General features: G+C 32.6%; 1 protein-coding gene across 1 annotated transcript; it reads left to right on the top strand.

Annotated features, from left to right (window-relative positions):
- The first annotated feature begins 3,128 nt into the window (after positions 1–3,128).
- Positions 3,129–19,314, top strand: LOC148272957 (ATP-binding cassette sub-family G member 5-like). Its single transcript, XM_088239345.1, has 13 exons — positions 3,129–3,429; positions 7,307–7,424; positions 11,804–11,988; positions 12,571–12,633; positions 12,724–12,805; positions 13,015–13,146; positions 13,280–13,420; positions 13,936–14,143; positions 14,220–14,337; positions 15,048–15,141; positions 15,764–15,902; positions 18,538–18,723; positions 18,851–19,314. Exons 1-13 carry the CDS (start codon positions 3,376–3,378, stop codon positions 19,248–19,250), a joined length of 1,920 nt encoding a protein of 639 aa, XP_088095471.1. The 5' UTR covers positions 3,129–3,375; the 3' UTR covers positions 19,251–19,314.
- The last annotated feature ends 5,494 nt before the right edge of the window (positions 19,315–24,808 follow it).

The raw sequence follows: 24,808 nt of genomic DNA, 5'->3' as shown, positions 1-24,808 counted from the left end.
CATTTTATACAAACTATATGCTAGTCAGTTTATTGTGACCTGCGTAGATATCATTACAATAATCGACTCTAGACACTACAAAAGCATTATTTATTAATTGACGGCCTTATCCGGCAATTTTTTGTGTATGCATTTGCTTTGTTTCAGCTGGTTGAAGCATGAACTTATCGTCCCACCAATATGAGCATCAAGAGAGGAGTCAAAATTAATGAAGAAAATATTCTTTGGACCGTGTAGTTCCGTATCCTGAATTAAATTCTGTCGTCTGCCCGAAGCCATCCATAGTTGTTCCGTTTTAGATGGGTTTAATGTTAGTCTATTTTCAGTCATCTAGTTTCCTATTTTCTTGATGCATCAATCGTTTAAGTCAACGAACACACTCCTCTCGCCTGGTTTACAATAAAAGTAATAAATATGTGTATCGTCCATATCCTTTGACAATGTTCTCTATATCTTTAGTTTCTGGGAGATGGAGGAGTGGTCCGAGTACTAAGCCTTGAGGCACTCCCGTAGACGCTTGAAAGTTGGGCGAGCTTTCACCCTGGACCACAACTGCATATTTTATTTCATGAAGATATGAACTGAACCACATATATGCCTAATCACAGATACCATAAATTTTCTCCAGGCGTTCAAGAAAAAGATTATGGTCTACAGTATCAAATGCAGCACTCATGTCCAAAAAAGCCAACAACACAAGATGACCAGAATCTACCGCCGTTATAATGTCAGACGGTACTCTTATATCTTCATTCTCCGTGGAATGAAAACGTCGGTATGCCGAATGCCTTACCGAAACTGGAGAATTATGCTCGATATAATTAAGGCACCCACGAGAAACTAATTTTTCTAGTATTTTTGATAAGCGGGGAAGATTAGAAATATGACGAAAATTGGAAAAATCATCCAAATTTAGTTGTGATTTTTTTAAAGTAGAGTGATGTGTTTTTTTTTACAAAAATATCGAAATCGAATAAATTAGGTAATTTAATGTGTCGTCTTTAAAGTTCACATTCCATTCGTTTTTACGATGGGTGTCTTTTTACTTCATGATGAGTTTCCTTGTAGCCTTCTGAGTGGTAACACCTACATTCATTATTTGATCATCTGAGATCGCGATCCTAGGATAAATTAATATTTAAAAATTTACTATCTAGAATATCTAATTCAGAAAATATTATCTATTTATTTTTACTTAAGGCATCGCATCTCACATTGGGGGTCGCGAGCACCTATAGGAGGATCGAAGTAGCATTTTGTAAAATACGCGTACCCGCACAAAAAATCATATTATTAAATAATGAGTTTTAAGTTATGGGTATAATAAATAAACATAGTATTATTTGATATATGTAAGCCAATTATTCACCGATGAATAATTGAAAAGTTTTTCTATAGCCTTTTCAGGAGGTTGCGATTCACGATACAAAACAGATTGAGAAAAGATGCACTAAACAATATAGAAGGCAGGTACAATATATGCATAACTATCTATATATTTTCCACGAATTTGTACCTCTGAACATAAAACCTTCCTTGTAAGAATCACTTGAAAGGTATGTGGTGACTTCTACACCCATGATTCGATAGCGGAAACCTTTATGAGATATTACATGCACGGATAAAAGAAACGACAATAGTTGTCCTACGTGTTAATAATATTGCCATAAATAATTCAGTAACATATTGGGTTTTAAACAATGGACAGAAAGCGCAGTTCCAGAAAGAGATACTTACAAAAGAGCGACCGCACGACATGACACCGCTCACAATAAATCACAAACTAAATCACTGAAAAGTTAAGCACTCTGGTGTTATGACCAAATATTTTTGAAAGACGCACACCAGGATTCAATATCTTCACTTAAACATCGAGAGATACTTAACACTTTTTATGAAAAGAATGTTATTTTTATTGTAAAATTCATCCGAAACTTGGTTAGGCGAGCCTGCGCTTGACAGCAGTCGCTGGTAGCTACAGCCCAGGCGCGTCGCTGGTTTCAGCGTGAACGTGAAGCGATCGACCTCATCTCTACCTCTAAAGTCTACACTGGGTACAGCCGGTACTCGGTATACTTCTAGCCGGCCGCGGCCCCGACAACTGTTGAACATACATCGAGGAATACACTGCCTCGATATCGCTTTCTCTGTTTCACGCGGAGAGTTAAATGAAACAAACGCCCTCGAACCGATCATAGGTTCCGCTTTGTAACACAATCCGCGAATACCTGAGATACGCGGTAGTCTCTTTTATACGTGAATCGTATCCATTAATACGAAAGGGACAAAAGATCGTCGCAATATGCATGGAATGTGATGTATGGAGGTGGAAATGCGGGTGTCGTTTTGAAAGACCAATATTTTTTTAATTTCACTGAACTCGCGCCTACGACCTGATGGAAATAACAGATTTGTTTATGTAGCTTTACAAAAAATGCCAAAAGATATGGGTACTGATAAAAATATTATTTTATTACAGCTTGATTCGGCAGGCGGTGCAATACCCAACCAGCACAAAGTATAAATTAATCAGAAAAACGATAAAGGAAAAACTTAAGGATTATCTAAAACGAATGCAAGTACAATAATTTTGTTTTTTCGTGGAAACAATATCAAATGTTAATTAAAACACAACACAATAGTCATGAAAAGTAAATGTATCTTCTTGTAAAAATTTGATTTACAGGTACTCATGCAATGATAGATACATAGCACAAAAAGCAACGTATTTCTTAAATCTACCAAAATGCAGACAGCTACTATACGTATATAGTACTTGTATAGGTAACGAATTTATGATATAAATAATGTAAATAAATGTAAAACTCAACGAGAAGTATTTATAAAATCAACTGGATATTCAAAATTCAAACGAATTTTGTCAACGTTCTTAACGAATTATAATACCTACTACAGGAAAATCGCAAAAAAATAAAAGAGTTTGTCGGGCCTTGATAGGTAGATTTCTTGTAAAAAAAGGAGCGCGTAACGTCCGTCGATTAGTTATTCATGAACGTAAAGCCAAGTTACGGCAATTTACAGTTTGGGCGGTGGAGGTGGCTCTCGTTCCCAGCCATTGTTTGTTCTCTCTTCTCTCCCAGCGAGTCGCGAGTCGCGAGCGACACATCAGTACCGTGCCCGGTGCCCGATGGTGTTAGTGTCGTGCGTCGTGCGTGCCGTGTACCGTGTACCGTGAGCAACAAGACGGCTGACATATCAACAAACCAAAATATAGGTACATTTGATAGCAGTTGTGTCAATCTCAGCCCACCGTTTCCCACCTCACTTCGCTCATCGTCCTCGAGACTCCTCGGGTTGCCGATTATTGTCAGACTTGACTCAGCATAGCGGCCGATAACAGAGATCGTTGAAAACATGATCGGAAGCGATTACACACTAGAACTTTGTAATATTTTTCACTCTGGGCAGGTAAGAAAATTATGCTTTTGATTAAATTATAAACATTGACAGGTATATAATAAATTTCTGTGTTGATGTTTGATAGATATGTAGGTAAGTATCTACATGTTTAAAATGAATGGTAAATTATTTACAAACCTAATAGAATCTGTCAGAATTTGTGATGAACTGCTTGAGGTTTTCGTTTTCAGTAAACCGCGCGTTCAAGTCTATTGTAAGGACGAACCCTGGGCCACGATTACAATGGGAAGTTAATATTTATCTTCAATTTTATCTACAAAGTGAAATTAAGTTTTCTGTATGAAAAGCAGAATATGCATACATTTTTTTCTTTTAAACATGTTCAATTATAGGTTACCGATGAAGATACTTTATATGTTCATGCAAAAAAACTCATTTCGTTCGCAAATTTCGATTTTTCTTTATAGACAGTCGAATATAACTCTGTTAACTTCCCATTGTAATCGGGGCCCTGGGTACGTATTCTGATGGGAAGTTCAAATTTATCTTAAATTTTATCTACAAAGTAAAAATAAGTTTTCTATATGAAAAATATAATATGTGTACATTTTTTTTTTCTAAACATGTTCAATTACCGGTTACCGGCGAATATACTTTGAATTTTCGTACAAATATACACACTTTCGTACATAAATATCGAAATGAGTTAGTTAATTCCGTCTCCGTATATACCAATAAAGATAGCCGTTCATAATCGCGGCCCTGAAACTTTGACCGGGTTGACTTCACGTACGTGACACGGTGCGATATCAAAAATCGACAATAATAAAATGGCAGATACACTAAAATATTCATAGTGATATTTCAAATTATTAGGATTGATAATTATTTTTTGTTAATTATTACACACTTGGCAAAATAACATAATTATTTTATTTATTTTCAATTTCTGGAAATAGTTCATTTTGTACGAAAGCAATGTTGTACAGATTTGAAACAAACATTATTTATATTATTGTTATCAAAAACATTTTTCACTTTGTGGTATGACATTTTACATTTATTTGTTTATAAATTTGTATAAACCACTTAATTTTTTTATATTTTTTTTAAATTACACTTCGACCGGTTTCGAGGTTACTACCTCATCGTCAGGAATTTAACTAACGTTAAGTTAAATTCACGTTAAGTTAGTTAAATTCCTGACGATGAGGTAGTAACCTCGAAACCGGTCGAAGTGTAATTTAAAAAAAAAAAAGTGGTTTATACAAATTTATAAACAAATAAATGCAAACATTATTTATTATTTTTTCTGTTTACATAAAACTAGGCGCTATAAGGGTTTTTGGATGGCCCTAGTTTTCACAGTAAACAATCTATCAAAACTGTAAAATGATAGAGACACCCAAATGGTAAATATCTATAGTGTGTAAAAAAAATCTTTGCTGTAGTGCCATAATCCAGGGGGAAAATACGAGACTACGTTTGTATGTAGAAAAGTAAGACTGCGTTTAAATTTAATTATGGTATTTAATATTATAATATTATTACTCATATTGCGTTCGTACGCATTTCAGGTTTTTGTTTATGTGGATTTATCGTTTTCATTTGACAATGGCAATAAGAACGGAACGTTGTTATGCAGAAAGCAGCCAGCCAAAAAACAGTGAAACTGAGATAATAGCACGTTTGTGAAAACAGTTAATAATCAAATCTACACAACAGATGGAATGTTTTTGACTATAACAAATGATAAACAAGGAATGTATTTAACAAAATTTTACATTACAAGCCAGAATTTAACCATGTATTTGACTAGTTTTAATGATTTTTAAAATTCGTCAAGATTTTCTAGTGCTGTGGGTGATTTTTACAAATTGAGAAATGCCGTTTTTGTGATGGAAACCATTTTCAGACGGTGATTAAAACAATTTTTTGTATGAAAGCGGTCTGACTGTTTTTAGCAGGACATATAATTGTCCTTACTGCACCCAAAAACATATATATCTTATTTTTTCAAAATTGTGGACTTGCTGCTTTCTGCATAACTGCGTTCAACGGAGAGAAGCTTCCGAAGATAAATTTAATACCATTAGTAGGTAGTATGTAGATGAGATCGTGACGTCACGCATCGGCGTCGCGTCGCACGAATTTAGCGATGAATGAAGTACAGAAAAGGGCGGCCTCCGTGGTGTAATGCTTCACACTCGGAAGGTTCCGGGTTTGATTCCCGGTGATATCACAGAAATCAAATGTGGTTTTCAAGTCTGGGTGTGATGGGCTGTAATGCCCTGTAATTCACCACCGTAATTGGGACCGTTATTTTACAAAAAAACGCAAAAATGTACGCTGAAATAGTTATGTTCTCATTGCCAAGTTTTGAAAACAAAAACGAAAATTACGTTGGTGGGTACATCTAGGTGTACATGAAATTTCAATGGCATTAGTAAAATGCAATAAAATGTCAAGTATTGTTAGTACAGTACATTCCCGATAATCCGAATTAATTGGGACCGGACTTAGTTCGGATTAGCCGAAATAACCGTGAGAACGCGGTTGGAAGCGAAAGAACGAGTCTCTTGTGTTATAATAGTGGTGTGTGGTATGTAGATATACGTTTTCGGAACAGACTACCTTTTTTATCGATGTAATAATACACTAATACAGTTCACGGCTAACAGTTATTACAGTACTTGCAATAAATACCTAGAACAACAGGCCACTGCTACACCTGCCGATATAATGTTTATGAAACGGTGGCGAAACTTTGCGTCGTCAAATAGACTCTCTTTACTGCGTCAAAAGACAATCACCGAGTTTATGTCTTGTAACAAGTATTATGTATGTAGTACATAATATAATTTTTAAATTAACGTTTTTACAGTTTTGCTACCCTAGTTACAGTGTACTGTACGTAATGCGCTGTTAAACCTAAGTATTAAATAAAAAAGTTTACTGTATTCAATGAATCTTTAATTTGTTTTTGAATTGATTTGACGACATGCACTTATTTTCACCCCTTTAAGCATTAATTCCTTAAGAAATGCGTAGTTTTGTCACATAATAAAACTAATTATTTCGTTCCGGGACATGTTCGGATTGCGCGTGTGGGGATTAGCGGAACTCTACTGTATATGGATTATTTTTAATAGATATATTTGAATTTAAGTATTATTGAGTGAGGACTATGTAGCAATATTGCAGATACCAATTATCAGCGATTTTTGCAGTTGGTAATATTATCAGAGCACGAGAATCACGTTTGCATGTAGCGGAAAAGAAGGCGAATTACGATTTTGATCGCATTAGAGTGAAATACGAACGACTTTATGAAACGAAGGCATGACATACTGAGGGGTCGGACCATTATTAATAATATTTTATTACTGATATATCATATTTACTTACTCCTTACATTAAATCCTTTATTTCCATAACACCTCATAATATTATTACCTAATTTTTTATTGTTGCTGATAGCAACAGTTAACAATATAATTTAGTAGCAGTTACCAAATTAATAGCGGCGAAAAACAACGAACATATGTATTAGTAGTTAGTTAGTAACAAATAACATGAAGAGAAGTTGCCTTCTCACGAACATTATGTAGTCTAAAGAGTTATTTTTCACAGCTTGCGATTTTACAATCTGGTCAATGTTTAGATGTTTTAATTATTTGGTTAGTTTACTTACGCGTTTCATGTAAACTCGGCGTAGAGTTACACCTAAGTATAGTGGTATAATTTGGATGGAAATACCATCCTTATTCTATCACCATAATAAGGATGGTATTCCCATCCACATTATATCACTATACTAAAGTGTAACTTAACGCCAAGTTTATGAGAAAGACCCAATATCTTTATGAATATCTTTGATATAAGCCAAACATATGGAAATGGAAACATATTATACTTCCAACAGGTGGAGCCTGGAAGCTGCACACAGCGCCTGACGGGGAATATCAAGACAGGAGTCATCCTGAAGGATGTATCTCTTACGGTGCACAGTGGAGAGGTGGTCGCCATTTTGGGTTCAAAAGGTAACATTTTTTTACAGAGTTGCCCCACAGCAGGCCCACTGGCAACAACTTTGTTTTTAACCACTATTTTTTTTCCGTACGTAACGTAAACCTTGACGAAGAAGCTTGTTTGCTTTGAAACTGGTCGATGGGAAAAAAAAGAAGAAAAAATCGTGGTTAAAATAAAGTTGTTATATTTATTTTATCATAATGAATAACCACAAAGTTAGTGCTTCAAATATAAACTTTATAAAATATTTTTCTTTTTCGTTTACGTTTTTATGTCATTATCTTTAACAATATATATTGTAAGATAAATCATCAAGTACCTGTACAATATGCTGGCCATAGTACTGGTTGATTAATTAGAGCTGGCGCGTTCGCAAAATAAACACAAACATTTAAAATCTACAGAATGTCGATTTTAAAAAGGTTTCATTCAATTTTAACCAAATGTGCTATCTTTTTTTAAAATTCGTGTTGCATATGAAAAAAATCAATGGGTTAAGAAAATGTAATAAGTATCTTAATATATTTTTACACAAGTTAATTTTTTATTTACAATAATATTTTGTGTTCATCATTTTTGACTAACTTAAATAAAAAGGCTAGTTTTTTTCCACCATTTTCTACAGTTTTTTTTTTTGCTCTAATCCAAAAGGAATTTTTGAAAAAAACATAGCACACTTGATTCAAATTGAATATGAAAGTTTTTTAAATCAATATTCTGTACATTAAACATGTGTTTGTCTAAGTTTTGCGAACGCACCAGCACTAGATAATCGACCAATATATGATTAGATTAAATGAAAAATATATTTATACACCAGTGTTTTTAATCCATAGCTAAACATTGAATATATGTATATTATGATATTTTCACTATTAAGAATCGCAGCAAAATTCAGACAAACGCAGGAGCAACTTGTGTTTATTTCATTACCATATCATTGGCAAATAACAAAGCAATAGTAGTCTTTGCCACGCTCATACGCACATTTAAGCTCGAGAGAGACAGAAATAATTTTCATAATTCGTATACCGTGCGATGTCATACCATGGGCTAATCACAGATACTACACAATGCGTTTGTGTTAGTATTGCGAACGGGCCAGCTTTAAAAAATCCACCAGTATTTACAGATTTTTTTATATACAAGTAAGTCGAATCGGATTGTGGTCCCGTGACTAGTGTTGCGGACTCACGGATCAGAAGTTTGAGGTTCGAACCCCACTCTACCCCAGCTCGATTCCAATTTTATAATAGTGAGTTATTTACAACTCGTTGAAAATGCCCCCAAAATCGGATTATTTGGGTATATCCATAGAATTAAGAATAGTCCAGAAGGAGCGTAGAATCATATTTGAAAACATAGGACTGTGTCCAATAATCCCCCCACTATGCCCCACATTCGCTGCGCGCATTCGTGATGTCGCCGCGTAATGTTGCACGATGGGAAAAAATCATAACACAAATGTAAGGTAAAAAAAAAGCAATCTGTTAATTTCTCTAAAATTCAATTGTGCACGCGGAAATATTGATTGACACAACAGAGTAGATAAGTAAAGGGTCATTTAATAAGAGTAATTGAATTAATGAACTTTAAGCTTAAAATGTAAAACAAATTTTGTTTTACATAAAACGGATATTTTTATATCATGTTAAATAATATATGATGTTTTGAAGATAATGTCGGTCAAATATCTACCACAGAGTTGTTTAATCGAGGTCCAATTTTCATTATTTATCTTATTAGATGAGCAACGTAGGGTAAAAAAATTTACTACCCTGGCAACACTGACGAAATTTCCATTTTGTTTCTTCGACAATCTGACAGATGGAAAAATTATTCAATTTTTAAGTAATGCATTTGCTACTTAAACATTCGTTTGCTAATTACACATGAAATGTGATACCATCCTGTTTCTTTAAGATCCTAGCAGTATTTCTACATTTTAAAAGGACACAACACGGCATAGTTGAATTCAAATCAGGAGTTGCGTACTGAGCGACGTCTACAAAGAAACTAACGTGTCAAAACGTAAACCTACTCATTTATGAGTAGTTTAGTCGCCTTCTGTTTGATGTACGTATGCGGTTTCTGGATTATTCTTAATTCTATGGGTAAATCATAAGAACGCAAATATTTCATTTAAAAAAAAAACAATGAGTACTTTGGTGCAACTCAAATTTTTATTTTAAAATAGTTTTTTTAAGACATTGGTGGTGTAGCGAACTCAAAGATCAGAGAACTGAAGTTCGATCAATGCTCACTACAACTGGATTCCACGGTTTATGACTTCACAATTGCCCCAAAATTGAAAAATAAGAGTATGCGATGATGCAAGAACGCAAATCCTCGTATTTATTTTCTTGCTTGTCATCGGGTTGTGGTCCCGCGGGCGTGGCCATTGTCGCGGATTCACGGATCAGAGGTCCGAGGTTCGAACCCTACTTTACCGAAACTTGATTATCATTTTCTGATAGTGAGTTATTTACGACTCCTCGAAATTGTCTCCCAAAATGAGGAATATCACTGCGGGAAATTAGATATAAAAAATGTTTTCTTACACATAGTGAAAATTAAAATACAGGTATACGTCGTTTTACGCCGGGGTTCCTTCCCGAGAGACACCGGCGTAAAATGAATACAAATACAGGATGTTATTTAAACCCTGTCACTTCCGAAACCACGATAATCAGTACGAGCAAGAATACATATTGGCACATTAAAATAAATGTTTAGAACGAATAAAATTTACAAAAATTAAATATTTAAAAAAACAAATGGTTGCTTACTTCTGCAGGGGAGAAATGCATTGTGTAGTATCTGTGATTATGGTATGGCATAGCACGGCATACGCATTATGAAAATAATTTCTGTCTCTCTCGAGCTCAAACGCGCTTATGATCTTGGCGAAGACTACTATTGCTTTGTTAGTTGCTAATGATATGGTAATGAAATATACACAGGTTGCTCCTGCGTTCGTCTGAATTTTGCTGCGATTCTTAATAGTAGAAATATCATAATATACAGGGTGTTATTAAATCCTGTCACATCCGAAACCACGATGATCAGCATGACCAAGAAGACATATTGGCACAGTAAAATATTTTTTAGAATAAATAAAATTTAAAAAAATAAAATATGAAAAATAGCAAATGGTTGCTTACAGGGGAGAAACGAGGAGGGAAAAGGGTGAGTCTGATACTGCGCCGGGCTCCCCTCACTTCTCCCCTGCAGAAGTAAGCAACTATTTGTTTTTTTTAAATATTTTATTTTTTTAAATTTTCTTTGTTCTAAATATGTTTTTAAATATGCTAATATGTCTTCTTGTTTAATGGAAGATATAAGATTAGGTTCCCTGTCAAAATTCTAAGATCAATCTAACAATCTAAAATATTCTAAATAAATTATAAATGTATTTCATCAATACAGTTTCAATTCGTTCACAAAATAAATAATAATATCTTAATAGAAATAATGTTTTTTTCTTATAATAAATACTAACTCACCAGTTCGTTGGTACGAAATTAAATTCTCACACTTTTTTGAAAAGAGCATCCAATTTCATTTGTTTTGATTGTTGATAGCATAAATTAAACATATTTGAATATTCTTTTATTTTCAATAAAAATACAATAAAAAATATAATCATACCCTTTTAATTTTCTTAAAATCAAAATGAAAACTAACTCGGAAACAATTTTACACACACAATAAGTTTCTCGCATACACGATAATAGAATAAAACAACGGGTAAAAGTGTGTCTGCTATTAGAATCGCAGCGCCTACTGACGTCTGGTACCAGCCGAACTGGCGAATCCCACGTCAGCACCAACCGGCGTAATTGTAAATCGGCGTAAATCGAACCGACGCAAAACGACGTTTACATGTATTTAATTGTTCGCCGAAGTTTCTCTAAAATGTACGAAAAAATTTATAAAAATTAACTACTTGAAATGACGTCAAAGGTTCGTCTAAATCAACCAAAGATATAGTATAACCAAGTATATATAGTAGTATTGTGATAGATTTCCGGCTTCCGGGAAGCCACTCGCCAATCAGAACAACTCACCGAAGAGAACTAGTGAGTCACGCGCGGAGAAAATTACAAAACTTTAAAAAATCGTAGCGATGATAATATGATACATGTTTTTTTTTTGTCTTAGTTTGATAGGATTAAATAAATAAAAAATTACAAACACTGAACTTAATCACTGAAATATTTGGGTAAACAATGAAAGCAGGGTTTCAATAATGTAAATAATAAAAAAAACAAAGTAACTCGAAAAAAAAATGTTTTGGCTCATTTGGTAGAAAAAAAAAAAAAAAACTATTTTATTCGCACTCCTTTTTCCAAGAAATAAAATAAATCAACGAGAATATTATTTCTAGGGAGTGGCAAAAGAGCCCTTCTGGATGTGATATCTCGGCGGGTGTCGGCGCGAGGTCAGGTCCTGTTAAATGGCTCTCCCTTGAGCATGTCCCAGTTCCGCAGCTCCTGCGGGTATGTCCAGCACACTTGTGACTTCATCCCGGGTTTGACAGTCCAACAGACTCTCAACTACACAGTGGTAAACGTAAGTTATTAAAAATACTAAATAAGTTATTAAAAATAATAATGTAATATCATTCTACGATAGTCTTTGTGATTGATGTTTCTTTTTGATTTCTGAAATAGAAACGGGATTTTACTGTTATTATTATTATTATAGTTTTATAATTTATATAGCGCCATTTTTGTGAAAATCCCCCAAGGGCGCTGTACAATAAATAAATATCCCAGCACTTCTTGCAGCTACCGAGCACATGGACGGTAGAAATTCTAGACCCCTTTTGCAAAGTTTAGGTATTTGATAACATTTACATACTGAAGCTAACCAATCGTCTTGCAGCTACAAAGCGCACGGACGAGAGGAATTCTAGGAACTTAAAAGTGTACAATAAATTATTTACACCAACATTTCAGTTTCTATTGTAATTTCCATCCCTGTGTATTAATTTTACTATTTTATCGACATAACTTGTTTATTTCTGTAAAAATGTAAAAGCCATGATGATGTTGAAAGATATAAATAAAAAATGTATCTATATTATATGGAATTTTCATATGTAAATGCGTGAACAAATTTTAAAAACTCTTTATCGTGTGTATATTTTAGATGAGCGGATACCTAAAGTCATCGAAGCTTAAACAAGTTATGGCTGATCTAGCACTTTCTCAGGTCAGTTTGGCAGTTAGACTTATAATTTATACTTAGTTAAAAAAACAATCATTTTAAGGTTCTTTTTTTTCAAAATAAGCATGTTTTTAGGTATCTAACAAGTGTGTTGAAAATTTGACCAAAAGCGAATACCGAAGGCTAATGATCGGAGTGCAGCTAGTTAAAGATCCTGGTAAATATTACAATACAGTATCTGGCAGATTATTTGAAAATAGCATGTTATGCATAATAACCTCTGATATAATCTGAATATAATTATAAATATGTAGTTTCTAATACACACTTAAATTCTTTTACTGGTAACTCGAGCGCGTTAATTTTTTTGTTTTTTTAAAAGAAAACCTCTTTCAAACCAATTTAATAACTCATTTTATTTTCCAGTTATTTTACTTTTGGATGAACCTACATGGGATCTAGATCCCTTGAACACATATTTAGTTGTATCGATTTTATCAAATGCAGCAAAGAAATACGGAGCAGCTATCATACTAACTATGGAAAAACCAAGATCAGGTAACAACAGTATTCCGATTCCCATATATAAACTGTGCTTACTTTAGGCTTTGCTGTTGTCGCTACATTAAAATGTATATGGACTATTTGGTACATTATTAATAACTAACACAATAAATTTGGTTGATTTCAGATGTGTTCCCATTCCTAGACAGGGTGGTTTACCTTTGTCTCGGAGATGTGGTTTATGCAGGACCAACGAGAACATTATTGGATTACTTTGGAAGTATCGGATTCCCATGTCCTCAACTAGAAAATCCATTGATGTATTATCGTAAGTATTTAATATCCAATAATGCCCATCAGACAGGACTTTTAAAAAAATATATTAAAAGTAAATTCTATGCAAAGTTGTCTTAGAAAAGCATTCCAATTTTTACATTAAAATAAATAAGATTAATTTTGTGAAATTCAACTGCAGTTTTGAAATGTGTTTCCAGTATTAAATTTTTGTGTTAAAATATAAGCTATAGGCGTGTATAAGAAAATAATGAATAGTACTACTGTATCTGCACCTATTTCAAATAAAATCTGTCAAAATAACTGACATTAAAACGTTATAATCGTATCTTTCAATAATGCATTTAAGTAATTAATCAGAATCAATAATCAATCTTCACATTTCCAAGATAATTAACTGTAATTTTTCCAGAGTACCATAGCCTTGTACATGACAATAATAATATCTGAATTAGCGACAACATGTACATAAATAATAAATGCGCTCTTTTTACGAAATACATGCCTGGTTATCATATCCATAATCAAGTTAGGAGTTAATATTTTCAGTTTGCCTTTCTACTGTGGATCGGCGATCAAGAGAGAGATTCATAGAGTCAAACCACCAAATAGCAGCTCTGGTTGACAAATTTAAAATTGAAGGTCACGCCATCATGCAAAGTGGAGGGAATGATCCTCATAGAATAATCAATCCTAACAAAATGCAACTTGCCTATGGGAAACCCAGCGAACTTAAAGTAGTGTGGCTTTTATATGTGTGAGCATCCATTAATTTTGTGAATTATTACATAATTTGATGATCAATATCTGAAACCACTATTTTGTTTTTGTAGGAGAATGCTCGCTTCAATATTTTGTTTTAAAATGTCTGGAATAAAACAAATAGTGTTGAGATTATTATCCCTCCCAATATTTTTCTTCATTCTATGGCTGTTCTACAATGATTCACAAGTAGGTATTTTACATATTATCACTTTAGTAAAATAATAATTGTATTTTTTTCACTTGGTGGCTAAACCATTAGCATGTTAGTTTAGCATTCACGAGGTTTCGTATCAATTACCGACAACTGACATAAAACATTTACAATTTCAAATGTATTTTTTACGCATTATTATATTTAGTTTTTCTATGCACCACATGGAATGATGATGATGATAAATAGATGTGTATTTTTTAAAATATAAAAATTATATTTCAAGCACTAACTTTGTGGTTATTCATTATAATAAAATAACTTTGTTTTTAAGAGATTGAGTTTTACTACTGACATTTCTTGGTGGAACTGCATTTTAATTATAATAATAAAAATACTTTATAGTTTTATTCCACTTTTATTACTTAAAATTATTGAATAAAAGTGGAATAAAACTACAAAGTATTTTTATTATTATAATCATTTTTATATTGTTTCACTGGACTGACATGACGACTCATATAATGGTGTTTTAGGTGCGATTTTAAGTTAGATATTTTTTTGTTTCTGGAAAGCAAGTTGACCATTTTTACTGAGGGACTAGGAAATGTTGAAGTGTAAACTAAATATTTCATGTCAACCTCTTGCATAGTAAAGTAACTCGCTAACCACTAGGGCAAGTGACAGACAATATATATAAGTGTGAACATAATATTTATAATATACACGAAACAAATTGTTACAGAATCTTCAAAGAACATTTATCACAAGAGGAGGCCTGTTATTTAACTGTATGGTTGGTACATATTTCATCAGTATTGTGAACACAGTCCTAACATGTAAGTTTATGAATTTAGAATACAAAGGTTTTTTTTTTATCATGTCAATGAGATTATGTATTCTAGTAACACTGTTGATGGTAGGATCATAAATAAGTTTTGTTAGAGGTATGCCCAGTACCTAACATATTCTTGCATACACCGCTAATACTAAATTTCGAAGGAATAAAAAAATATCCTTCCAACTTCTGCATTACATACAAGGGACTTAGAACTATGCAAGTCTAAATGGAGTTGCGATATTTCTATTTTTCTTAATCTTCTCATGACATTGTGATACATTTTCTGATTAAGCTTCCGCATTGTCCATTATGGTTGATCCTCAATCCAAATTAGACATAGATTACTATGTAACTTTAGAAGTTATGACTCCTATAAATTATTTATACTAAGGTTATATAAGTAATCAAATACCAATAAATTATGATCAAAACAATATGTATTTGAAACATTTTTTTTTGCAAATTACGCAACAATCCTTTTTACTTTCCAGCATCTATATTATGTGTATAATAATTTACAACTAAATATCACATCATTGTTTCCCTTTCCAGTTTAAAAATTTTGATGTACATCTGTTATTTCTGCGCATGTTTGCAAAATATTTTTTTGAAAATTCTAGATATCCCATATCGAACTAGATATTATCAGGAAGCTCAAGAAGGGGTTTACAGTGGAGCATCTTTACTTCTCTCATGTAACCTGATCTCTCTACCGTTTTCCTTCTTATCTGTTCTCGCAGCAACTGCAATTATTTATCCGTGAGTACTATTTATTTATTTAACCAATTAAAAAAAATATATATTTCTTATTGATATTGGCTATAATATCGAGCCTTGATCGCCAAAACATTGTAGCCGACGGAAGCAATATATTTTGAGATAATATTTATTCTTCTCAATTGTCAAGGAATACACTTTGAGAACCAAGTTTTGTTTTGAATTAATTGATCTCAATAAAAAAAGCAGTCGAAAAGTTTGGTTCGCAAAGTGCATTCCTTATTAATTGAGAGAAAGAAGTGTTCTCTCGTAAAATATAGTTTTTGTCGGTTACAATGTTTCGGCGATCATGGCTCGATATTATACGTAACTGTAATTAGGTATGCAGGGGTTGGTTATTCTTAGTAATTGATGAGGTGGTGTGGTGGGTGTATTATAAATATAATGTTGGTAAAAGGAGACAATTACATTAAAGCCAAAGTGATCTGCCATCCTACTTTGCTAGTACTTGTAGTCGGCAAGCTCGAAACATACTAAAGATTCATCAAATCAAGTATCTTACTATCGTTATGTATCTTATATCGTTACTATCGTTATGCTATCGCAAAATAATTTACATATGAAATAAATCGAGTCATTCTTTAACATAAATTTCCAAATGATGTAGTACTAACTTAATATGTATGTTGGTACATGCATAATATTATATTGTAGGCATAGCTTTCTATACAAAATTGTTAATAACGTAATTGATAGCCCAGAAATTGTTAGAGGCATTTCATATCGAGTCCCTGTCCGTAGAACTCGTCAATCTGTACTCTTCGACATTCCTAACTCAATGACTAATTATTTAAAAAATAGCACTCTACGAAGAATACAGATTACCTATAATGACAGTTTTAGTGACATCGACATACTACATTGTAAATACCATATTTTTATCAGATCAGTTAAAGACATTTTAAATTTATCTCCTGCTTGACTTTTAACTTTTAATTTGATTTTTAATTTTGTCTTTCAATTTTAACTATTTAATTTTAATTCTTAATTTTAACTTTTAATTTAAACTTTTCACTTAATTTTAAATTAATTTAAACTTTTCATTTTAATTTTAACTTTTACTTATAATTTTAAACATTTGATTTCAACTCTTAATTTATATTTACCTACATCTACTACCTGCATCGAATAATTTATTGTTGGTTGTGATTTTTTACAATTAAATTTAAATGTTCATGGAAGCGGAGAGAGAGGGAGGAAAGTAGAGTAGCTTTACAATGTCTTCTCCTTTTTATGAACTTTTTATGTAATATTTTTACTTTTACTTTTTTAGAATTAAATTATTTTTCCCCTCTCCTCCTGCATTTATTAGTGTGAAATCTGTAATTGGTCTTACTTTTTTTAATTGTTCTTTTGTCCCTTGTTTTATATAAAGACTGTATGATTTCATTAATAAATAAATAAATAAATAGTAATAAAATTAAAAAATTACAACAGGGATGGAGAATACCTTAAAGAAGGGAATATGGAAGTCTAGGCATTTACAGGGCTTATGACCTGGCAATGGCTGGTTTAAGTGGCCACTTTACACACTGTGTAACATTAACCATTTTGCCTATGTTTGAACATTCATATTTCTTCAATTATTTCATTTATTGATTTAAGTGAAGTTAAAGAGCTGAAACCTTTATTGTTGTGAAGAGATTTATTTGACTGAATTATTTCACATACTAGGCAACGCCTTAAAACCATTTTCTAATTTTTAAACTTTTTCTTGGACCAGGTCTACAAACATTTGGACAAACTCAAATATTGTAATAGTAATAAAATTAACTAAAAATATTAGCAAACTTCCGACTTAATTAATTTATTATGGATAACTTATATAGCGCCATTTTTGTAATATAAAACCTCAGGGGCTTTACAAAGTGATTTTATAAAGAAATAAATATAATTTCAACTTTTTAAACTTGTAATTTAATAAAAACACTGTACTTTGTCATCACATGCTAAGGATTTATTCGAATGCTTTAGAGAACATGTAGGTTTTAAGTATATTATGATCCCGTTCAACAAAATTACCCAGTTTATTAAATTATTATCAAATACAATACAAGAATTTATTCTTCTTAAACATGCGTCAACTACATGTCACTGTTTAGTAAAATGTCAAAATAAGACTCTTAAACAAAATGGTCAGTTACACTGCACTTACATTGAATTTGGTTTAAGACAATAATTTACACATTTTTTTATTTACCTCGATTTTATTCTCCATTCACGCGGCGGCGCGCTGCTCGTTGTCTTTTGACAGATCGAAAGAGTTTTGAAAATTTTTCAGTGTAAAACCGGGCATGAAAAATGTTAATTGGGGGGAATATTTGAATAAGAATGTATGGAAAAAAATGGGACCTAAATATTTTGGTGTAAAAAGCGGGAAAACGTAAAATTGAGGAATGTACAAACGAGGTTTTACTGTATGTTACATTACTTTTTGTAACTTGAACTTGAAAAGTGACAGAAATTGGGTATCCTAAAATATACATTGTTTTGATTCAAATCAGAATAAAAAAAAATTGTTGAATGTATATTTTTAATCTATGCTATTACAAGTGCATATTTTTACTTACCACGTGAAATAATACCAAGTTACGTAAATGATTTTACTACCTTCCAGAGTTCTCGGTGAAATATCCCAAATATTGGACTTTCTGTATGTCGCACTTGGTCTGTGGGCCTGTTATATATTTGCCGAACAACAAACAATGGCTATACTCATGGTAATAAAATGTCCAATCACCGCTGCTACAATGAGTGTTTATATCTCATGCGTCTATATCACACTAGGAAGTGGATTCCTCAGGTAAACTACGTAACTTTAATTTTTCTCAAAGCTTTTTTTGCATATTAATACGAGTGATTTTAAAGATTCAACTAAAATATGTTTGTTTTAATTTGAGATACACATTAAAAATAGATTATGCTTTCAGGTCTTATCGAGGGTTAGAGGACTGGCTATACTATTTAAGCTACGCAACACAAACGAGATACGCGTCTTCTTTCCTTTATAGAAAGGTATTCAGCCAAAGTATGTACAGTGGATTACCTTACAGTAAGACACAAAACTGTTCAGACTTCAGCCTCATCCAAACATCAGCTTCGCTATACGACTCCAACAATCTTAACTGTCAATTCAGGTCGGGAAAAGCATTTCTAGCTGAGAGGTTTAGTTATCAGTATTCTGCGGTTGATTTGTACTCTATAGGAGAATTTAATTTGGAATTCAATCTCGGTATAGCGTTTGCATTTGCCGTTGGAAGTATCGTAATCAATAAATTATTTTATTTAATGCCTCTGCCATCATTTATCAAAGGAAAATTCCGAGAGTAAATTAGGTTAATTATGTTTGAATACCTTGTAGAGCTTTTATTATTAAATTTTTTTAGTGTGTAAATACTTTGTATCATTGGATTTTTTTACCTTTCCCAACTTTTAATTTTAAATTATAATTTCCCAGTTCAGTGGATAGAAAACACTCGAAAAAATTGCAGGATCCAGAATGAAGATATGTACCCTGAAATGTGCATTTTGATATATTTTTTTAATTGTCTGTTGATAATATATACGTATATTCATTAAGGTGGTATAATTTTTTATTTTTTGGAATTTCAAAACGGCCCTATGCATAAAAAAAATTATATTTCCCTTATTCTGATAGGGTCATTTCAGTAATTTCATTTTTTTTTCTCCATATAAGATCGATCCACCCTAATATACCATACACATATTAGGAATACCGTAAATTTTTATTGAAAAAAAAAAAACATAATTTTTGAAGAGTATATTTCAATTTAAAAACAGAAATACGACTTTTAAGTTTCTTTCACGAGAAGAGTTGGATACAAAAATAAATACACACTATTTACACAAAACGTTTTTCAAAAGTACGAAAAACATATAATGAAGGATGAAAATATTTTATGCCTTTCCTACGAAAGTCAAGAGAGATGATACTCGCCGACATCATTCGGGTATGCCGTGTAAATTACCGTCTCCCCTGCTTGCGCTTCTCCCATCAACTGAGCTTGACTATCTGAAATAAAGATGCATCATTAGTAATAATTTTATTTATTTTTACTAAAACAAGTTTTACTAATTTTTTCATACAATTTTGAGAAACTTAGCCTAAAATTATTAGGTCTCGTCATTGTCTCGTCTGGTGAGTGTAGTCATCGTGTGCTTTTTCGGGTTGATTTTAAATTTGTCTCAACTGTAAGTTTGCAAGATGTAAGGTAAGGAAGTCCCTGTAGTGTTTAAGTCCATTGTATAGGATTTTCGACTGTTCTGCGTTTGTCCTAATATGGTAGTGATGTTGTCTGTTATTCATACAAAAAACAAAACAAACGAACAAATCATCACGCCGTTTCTCCGTAAGGGTAGGCAGAGAGGATAGAACGCCACCTCACACTATCTTTATATACATATCTCGCTTCCTCTACATTCATACATCTTCTCATGCATGTGTGCCGATTATTCCGACTTTTGACATGTCCATCTTCAAGTATGCCATGTCTTCCTCTATTTCTGCATCCATCAACATTCATATTGTAAATATTCTTAGCTGTTCTTTCGCTGTCCATTCGCTCTACATGTCCAAATCAGCGCAGAGCTCATTTCTTGATTTAGTCGATAATGCTTATCTCAGCCTTACATAATGTATGTTTTACCACACATTCGCCTGAGAGATCGCATTTCGACAGCATTCAGCCTATTTTCATCCCTGTTTTTCCAAGTCCATACTTTGCTCCCATTTATCAGGGTCGGGACCAGGACTCCATTGCAAACTGCTAATTTTGCCTCTTGCGACAAACATTTATTTGGCAAGGTTGATTTAAGTGCACAGTTCACTCTGTTCCCGGCACTCACCCTCCTTTCAACATCTTTCTCAGTCATTTCACCCCTAGTAAACATACTTCCCATATACACAAATTCTTCTACTTGTTTTAGTATAAGTATCTATTCACAGTGATTTCACATTTAGTCATACTTTCATTTCTTTCAAAAACCATCACATTCGATTTATCGACATTCATCAGCAAATCGCTTCCCTTGCATACATCGTAGACTTTTGTTACCAAGAATTTTTTTTTTTTTTTTTTTTTTTTTTTTTTTTTTTTTTGAAGGGTCGGCAAGCCAGAAATATTAATACGCCTAATGTTGCAATCGGTTCCTATATGGGCAAATGCCTGTTCTAAGAAACCGATTTGTTGCGGCAAATATGGTTTACGAATATTTTTCCTATAAATAAAAAAAACTATATTGAAGAAATAAAAAAAAAAACCGTTATAGCCCAAAAGAGAAGAAAAGAAAAAAAAATTTAGTTTACATTAAATGTAAAAATACAATTAAATACACAAATATAAAGCATACATACTTCGTACATACATATACACATACATACATATATACACACATATACATACATATACATATATATACACACATTCATACACGATATATATGCACATGCGAAAATACAATAAATTTATATATGATTCAGTGGGATAGCATAATATTTAGATTACTATCTTCAATAAATTCTCCGATTCCTTACTTCCAATGTCTGTCAACCAAATTTTTAAATTTCTTTTCAAAACTGATGGTTTATCAGATTTCCAAAAAGACGGTATCAGGTTGTATAGTTTAGGTCCGTTATATAGAAATGATTTTTGGAATACCGCTGTACGTGCTATTGGAATCACCAAATCGTTTCTTACTGTACTCCTGGTTAAGTGCGCATGACTCACAATCACCTGAGTGCTCCTATTTTTGTGGATGTCAAGTATTACTTTCCTCATGTAGATTTGCCTTAAGCCAAGGACGTCTAAGGATTTGAAAAGGCCTTCACTCGGATGATTGTACGGTTTTCGCAATATTATCCTCAATATTGATTTATGTACCTTAACCAAGGGATCAAGAATAGTCTTGGCAGCTCCTCCCCAACAAATACATCCGTAGGCCAAAACAGAGTTGCACAAACCATAGTATATACTTTTAATATCTACAATGGACAATATGTTACGCAGTGTTATAAAGATATAGATTAGTTTCCTAACTCTACCCACTAAATAGTTAATGTGTTTTCTCCAGTTAAGGTGTGCGTCAATAAAGATTCCTAAATATTTGATGTCTTGTACACATTCCAGATGGTAGCAATTACAGCTGGTAAGCGTGTTACAATTTGTATTATGAATTTTTATCCTTAATTCTATTCTTGGTAGGCCTTTTATATTTGGGCTGAATTTAACGTATTTTGTTTTCTTTGAGTTTAGTGTCAGCAAATTATCTTTGAGCCAGTTTTTAAGAATATTCATTCCTGTTTCGGCCTTAACATGTGTTTCCTCCCAATTATCACCTTCAAATACAAGAACTGTATCGTCTGCAAAGGTGATTATACGAGCGTTAATATTTAAATTACACAATTCGTTTATATATATAATAAACAGCAAAGGTCCTAGCGTACTACCCTGTGGTACCCCAAAATTAATTTCTAAAGCAGTACTGCTGCATTCTCCAATTTTAACCCTCTGTAATCTGTTGGAAATGAAACTGTGTAACCAATTTAGAGGTCTACCTGTGATCCCAATGTTTTCAACTCTTTTTAAAAGAATTTTGTGCGATATGGTGTCAAACGCTTTTGCCAAATCAAGAAAAATTGCAAGTGTTTTCTTACCATTGTTAATGTTGTTTACTAATGCTCCGGTTAATTTTTTTATTGCGTCATCTGTGCTTTTACCTGGTCTAAATCCAAATTGGTTGTCACTAAGTAAGTTTTTACTCTCTACATAATCGCTTAGTCTATTTTTGAATGCTTTCTCCAATACTTTTGAATATGCACTTACCAACGATATTGGTCTGTAATTTTCTATATTCTGTTGATCACCCGATTTAAAGATTGGTTGCACTATTGATTGTTTAAGTTGTGTTGGAAAAATTCCTGATGAGAAACTTAGATTGAAAATGTGCGACAGAGGTTTGGCAATGAAATTTTTAAATTGTTTTAACATAAAAGTATTAACAACGTCAGGACCCTTGGAATACGTTTTTTTTAGACTAGTGATAATTTTAATGATTTCTTGTTCTGATATTTTATTTAGTTGAAACGATGGCATTATGTTCTTGACATTAATAGATGATGCTAGATTACATTCATTCAGTTTGGATTCACATAATATAGCTTCAGATAATTTAGAACCTACTGTAGTAAAATATTCATTGGCAATATGGGCTATTATTTGGGGATCATTAGTATTTGTAGAGTCTGGCAAAATTATAGATGTAATTTCAGGCCCCTTTTTTGATTTAGTTTTTGTAATTTCTCGAATTGTTTCCCAGATTTTACCCGGAGAATTATTGTTACTCAGGAGATTTTTATAATATATCTCCTTTGCTCTTCTAATAACATATTTACACACATTTCTGTATTTTAAATAATATTTTTGTTTACTTTCATTAAGTGGATCTTTTTTTGCTATTTTATGTAAGTGATTTCTCTTATGAATTGATTTTACAATACTATCCGTAATCCAAGGAGTAAGATGAAATTTTTTGTGTGCCACCGACTTACTGAAAGTATTTTTATCAACGTAATGTTCAATTTTTTTTACAAAAATATTCATCGCTTTGTCAGTGTCAGTTTGTTGAAGTATGTCCTCCCACAACTCGGATTCGAGGTCCCTTGAAAGATTTGAATAGTTTATTGAATTTGTAAATTTATTAACTTTCTTTTTTGGCGTGTTTATTCGGATACTAATACCGGTGGTGTAATGATCGGTTATAGTGTTCTGTATAATAAATGTAAGAGAATTGTGCACGTTACGAGTATTGATATGGTCAAGGCAAGATTCAGAGGTACCTTGCACTCTTGTCGGTGCGTCTATGTTACATATGAAATTGTGTTCAGCCATAACGCACAAGTAGTCTTCACACTGCCTGTGCCTTTGGCCCAGCGTATTAATATTAATGTCCCCTATGATGATACTCCGCATGGCCCCACTGCACTGCCGGAGGAGGAGATGCAAAGACTCCAAGAATGTGTCAATATTACTATAAGATGGAGACCTATATATCGCAAATATGCATATATCATCTTCAATCACAATTTTTAAACAATTACCTTGTTCCATGCATATTTCCCTCACATCAGCGCGCATGCTATCCCTAACGTATACTACGACTCCACTATTTTGATTTAAATAATTTTGTGAATGATATTCCATATAACCTAAAACCTGCTTGGACATATATGCTTCGTGCAATCTACACTCAGAAAAAATAAGAATGTCGAATATAACCCTTGATTTAACAATATCCAAGAACGTCAAAAAATCATCCAGATTTTCCATGGTACGTATGTTTTGATGAATTATGTTTAACTTTGTCGATCCCCAGTGATACGATAACGCTTCATTTAAGGTTTCAAAAACAATATTTTTACTAGAAGGTACTGTTTCATCCTGTTCCTCGTAAAAAGTGTTAACCATTTTGAGTAGAACCAATAATAGTGTATGAAAATACAAGTATTCCCAGTAGACCATATCTACTGGTATGATAAAAAAATATTAGTATATTGACTTTGATGTTGTACCTCAAAATTTTCGTAATTAAATAATTATAGCGGAAAGGCGAATTTGTTATCGTGCGTATGGGTTTATGTTTGTTGTAATACTTTTGTAGTAGTATGGAATCGTAATTAAACATTTCCATCAAAAACAAGAATAAAGATAAGTAAATAATAATTAAAATTAGAATAAACGATGTATAAAGATCGAGGGATGTTTTAACAAAGAGTCACAATTGATTAATAATATTCTCAGAATCTACTAGTATAGGACGTGAATTTTCATCTTTTTTTATAAAAATCAAGCCGTCTTTAGTCCAAACATACA

Source organism: Micrasema longulum, unplaced genomic scaffold, assembly GCF_059751315.1.
Source record: "Micrasema longulum isolate JH-2025_06_02 unplaced genomic scaffold, ASM5975131v1 h1tg002138l, whole genome shotgun sequence".
Taxonomy (NCBI): domain Eukaryota; kingdom Metazoa; phylum Arthropoda; class Insecta; order Trichoptera; family Brachycentridae; genus Micrasema; species Micrasema longulum.
Note: the sequence above shows the minus strand (reverse complement) of the source record. Positions and strands in the feature narration are given on the sequence as shown.

Excerpts from the sequence above, each read along its gene's own strand:
- LOC148272957 (XM_088239345.1), top strand. The coding sequence starts at position 3,376 with ATGATCGGAAGCGATTACACACTAGAACTTTGTAATATTTTTCACTCT. Across the intron at positions 15,142-15,763 it reads TGTGAACACAGTCCTAACAT|ATATCCCATATCGAACTAGA; the intron begins GTAAGTTTATGA and ends TGAAAATTCTAG. Across the intron at positions 18,724-18,850 it reads CTAGGAAGTGGATTCCTCAG|GTCTTATCGAGGGTTAGAGG; the intron begins GTAAACTACGTA and ends TTATGCTTTCAG.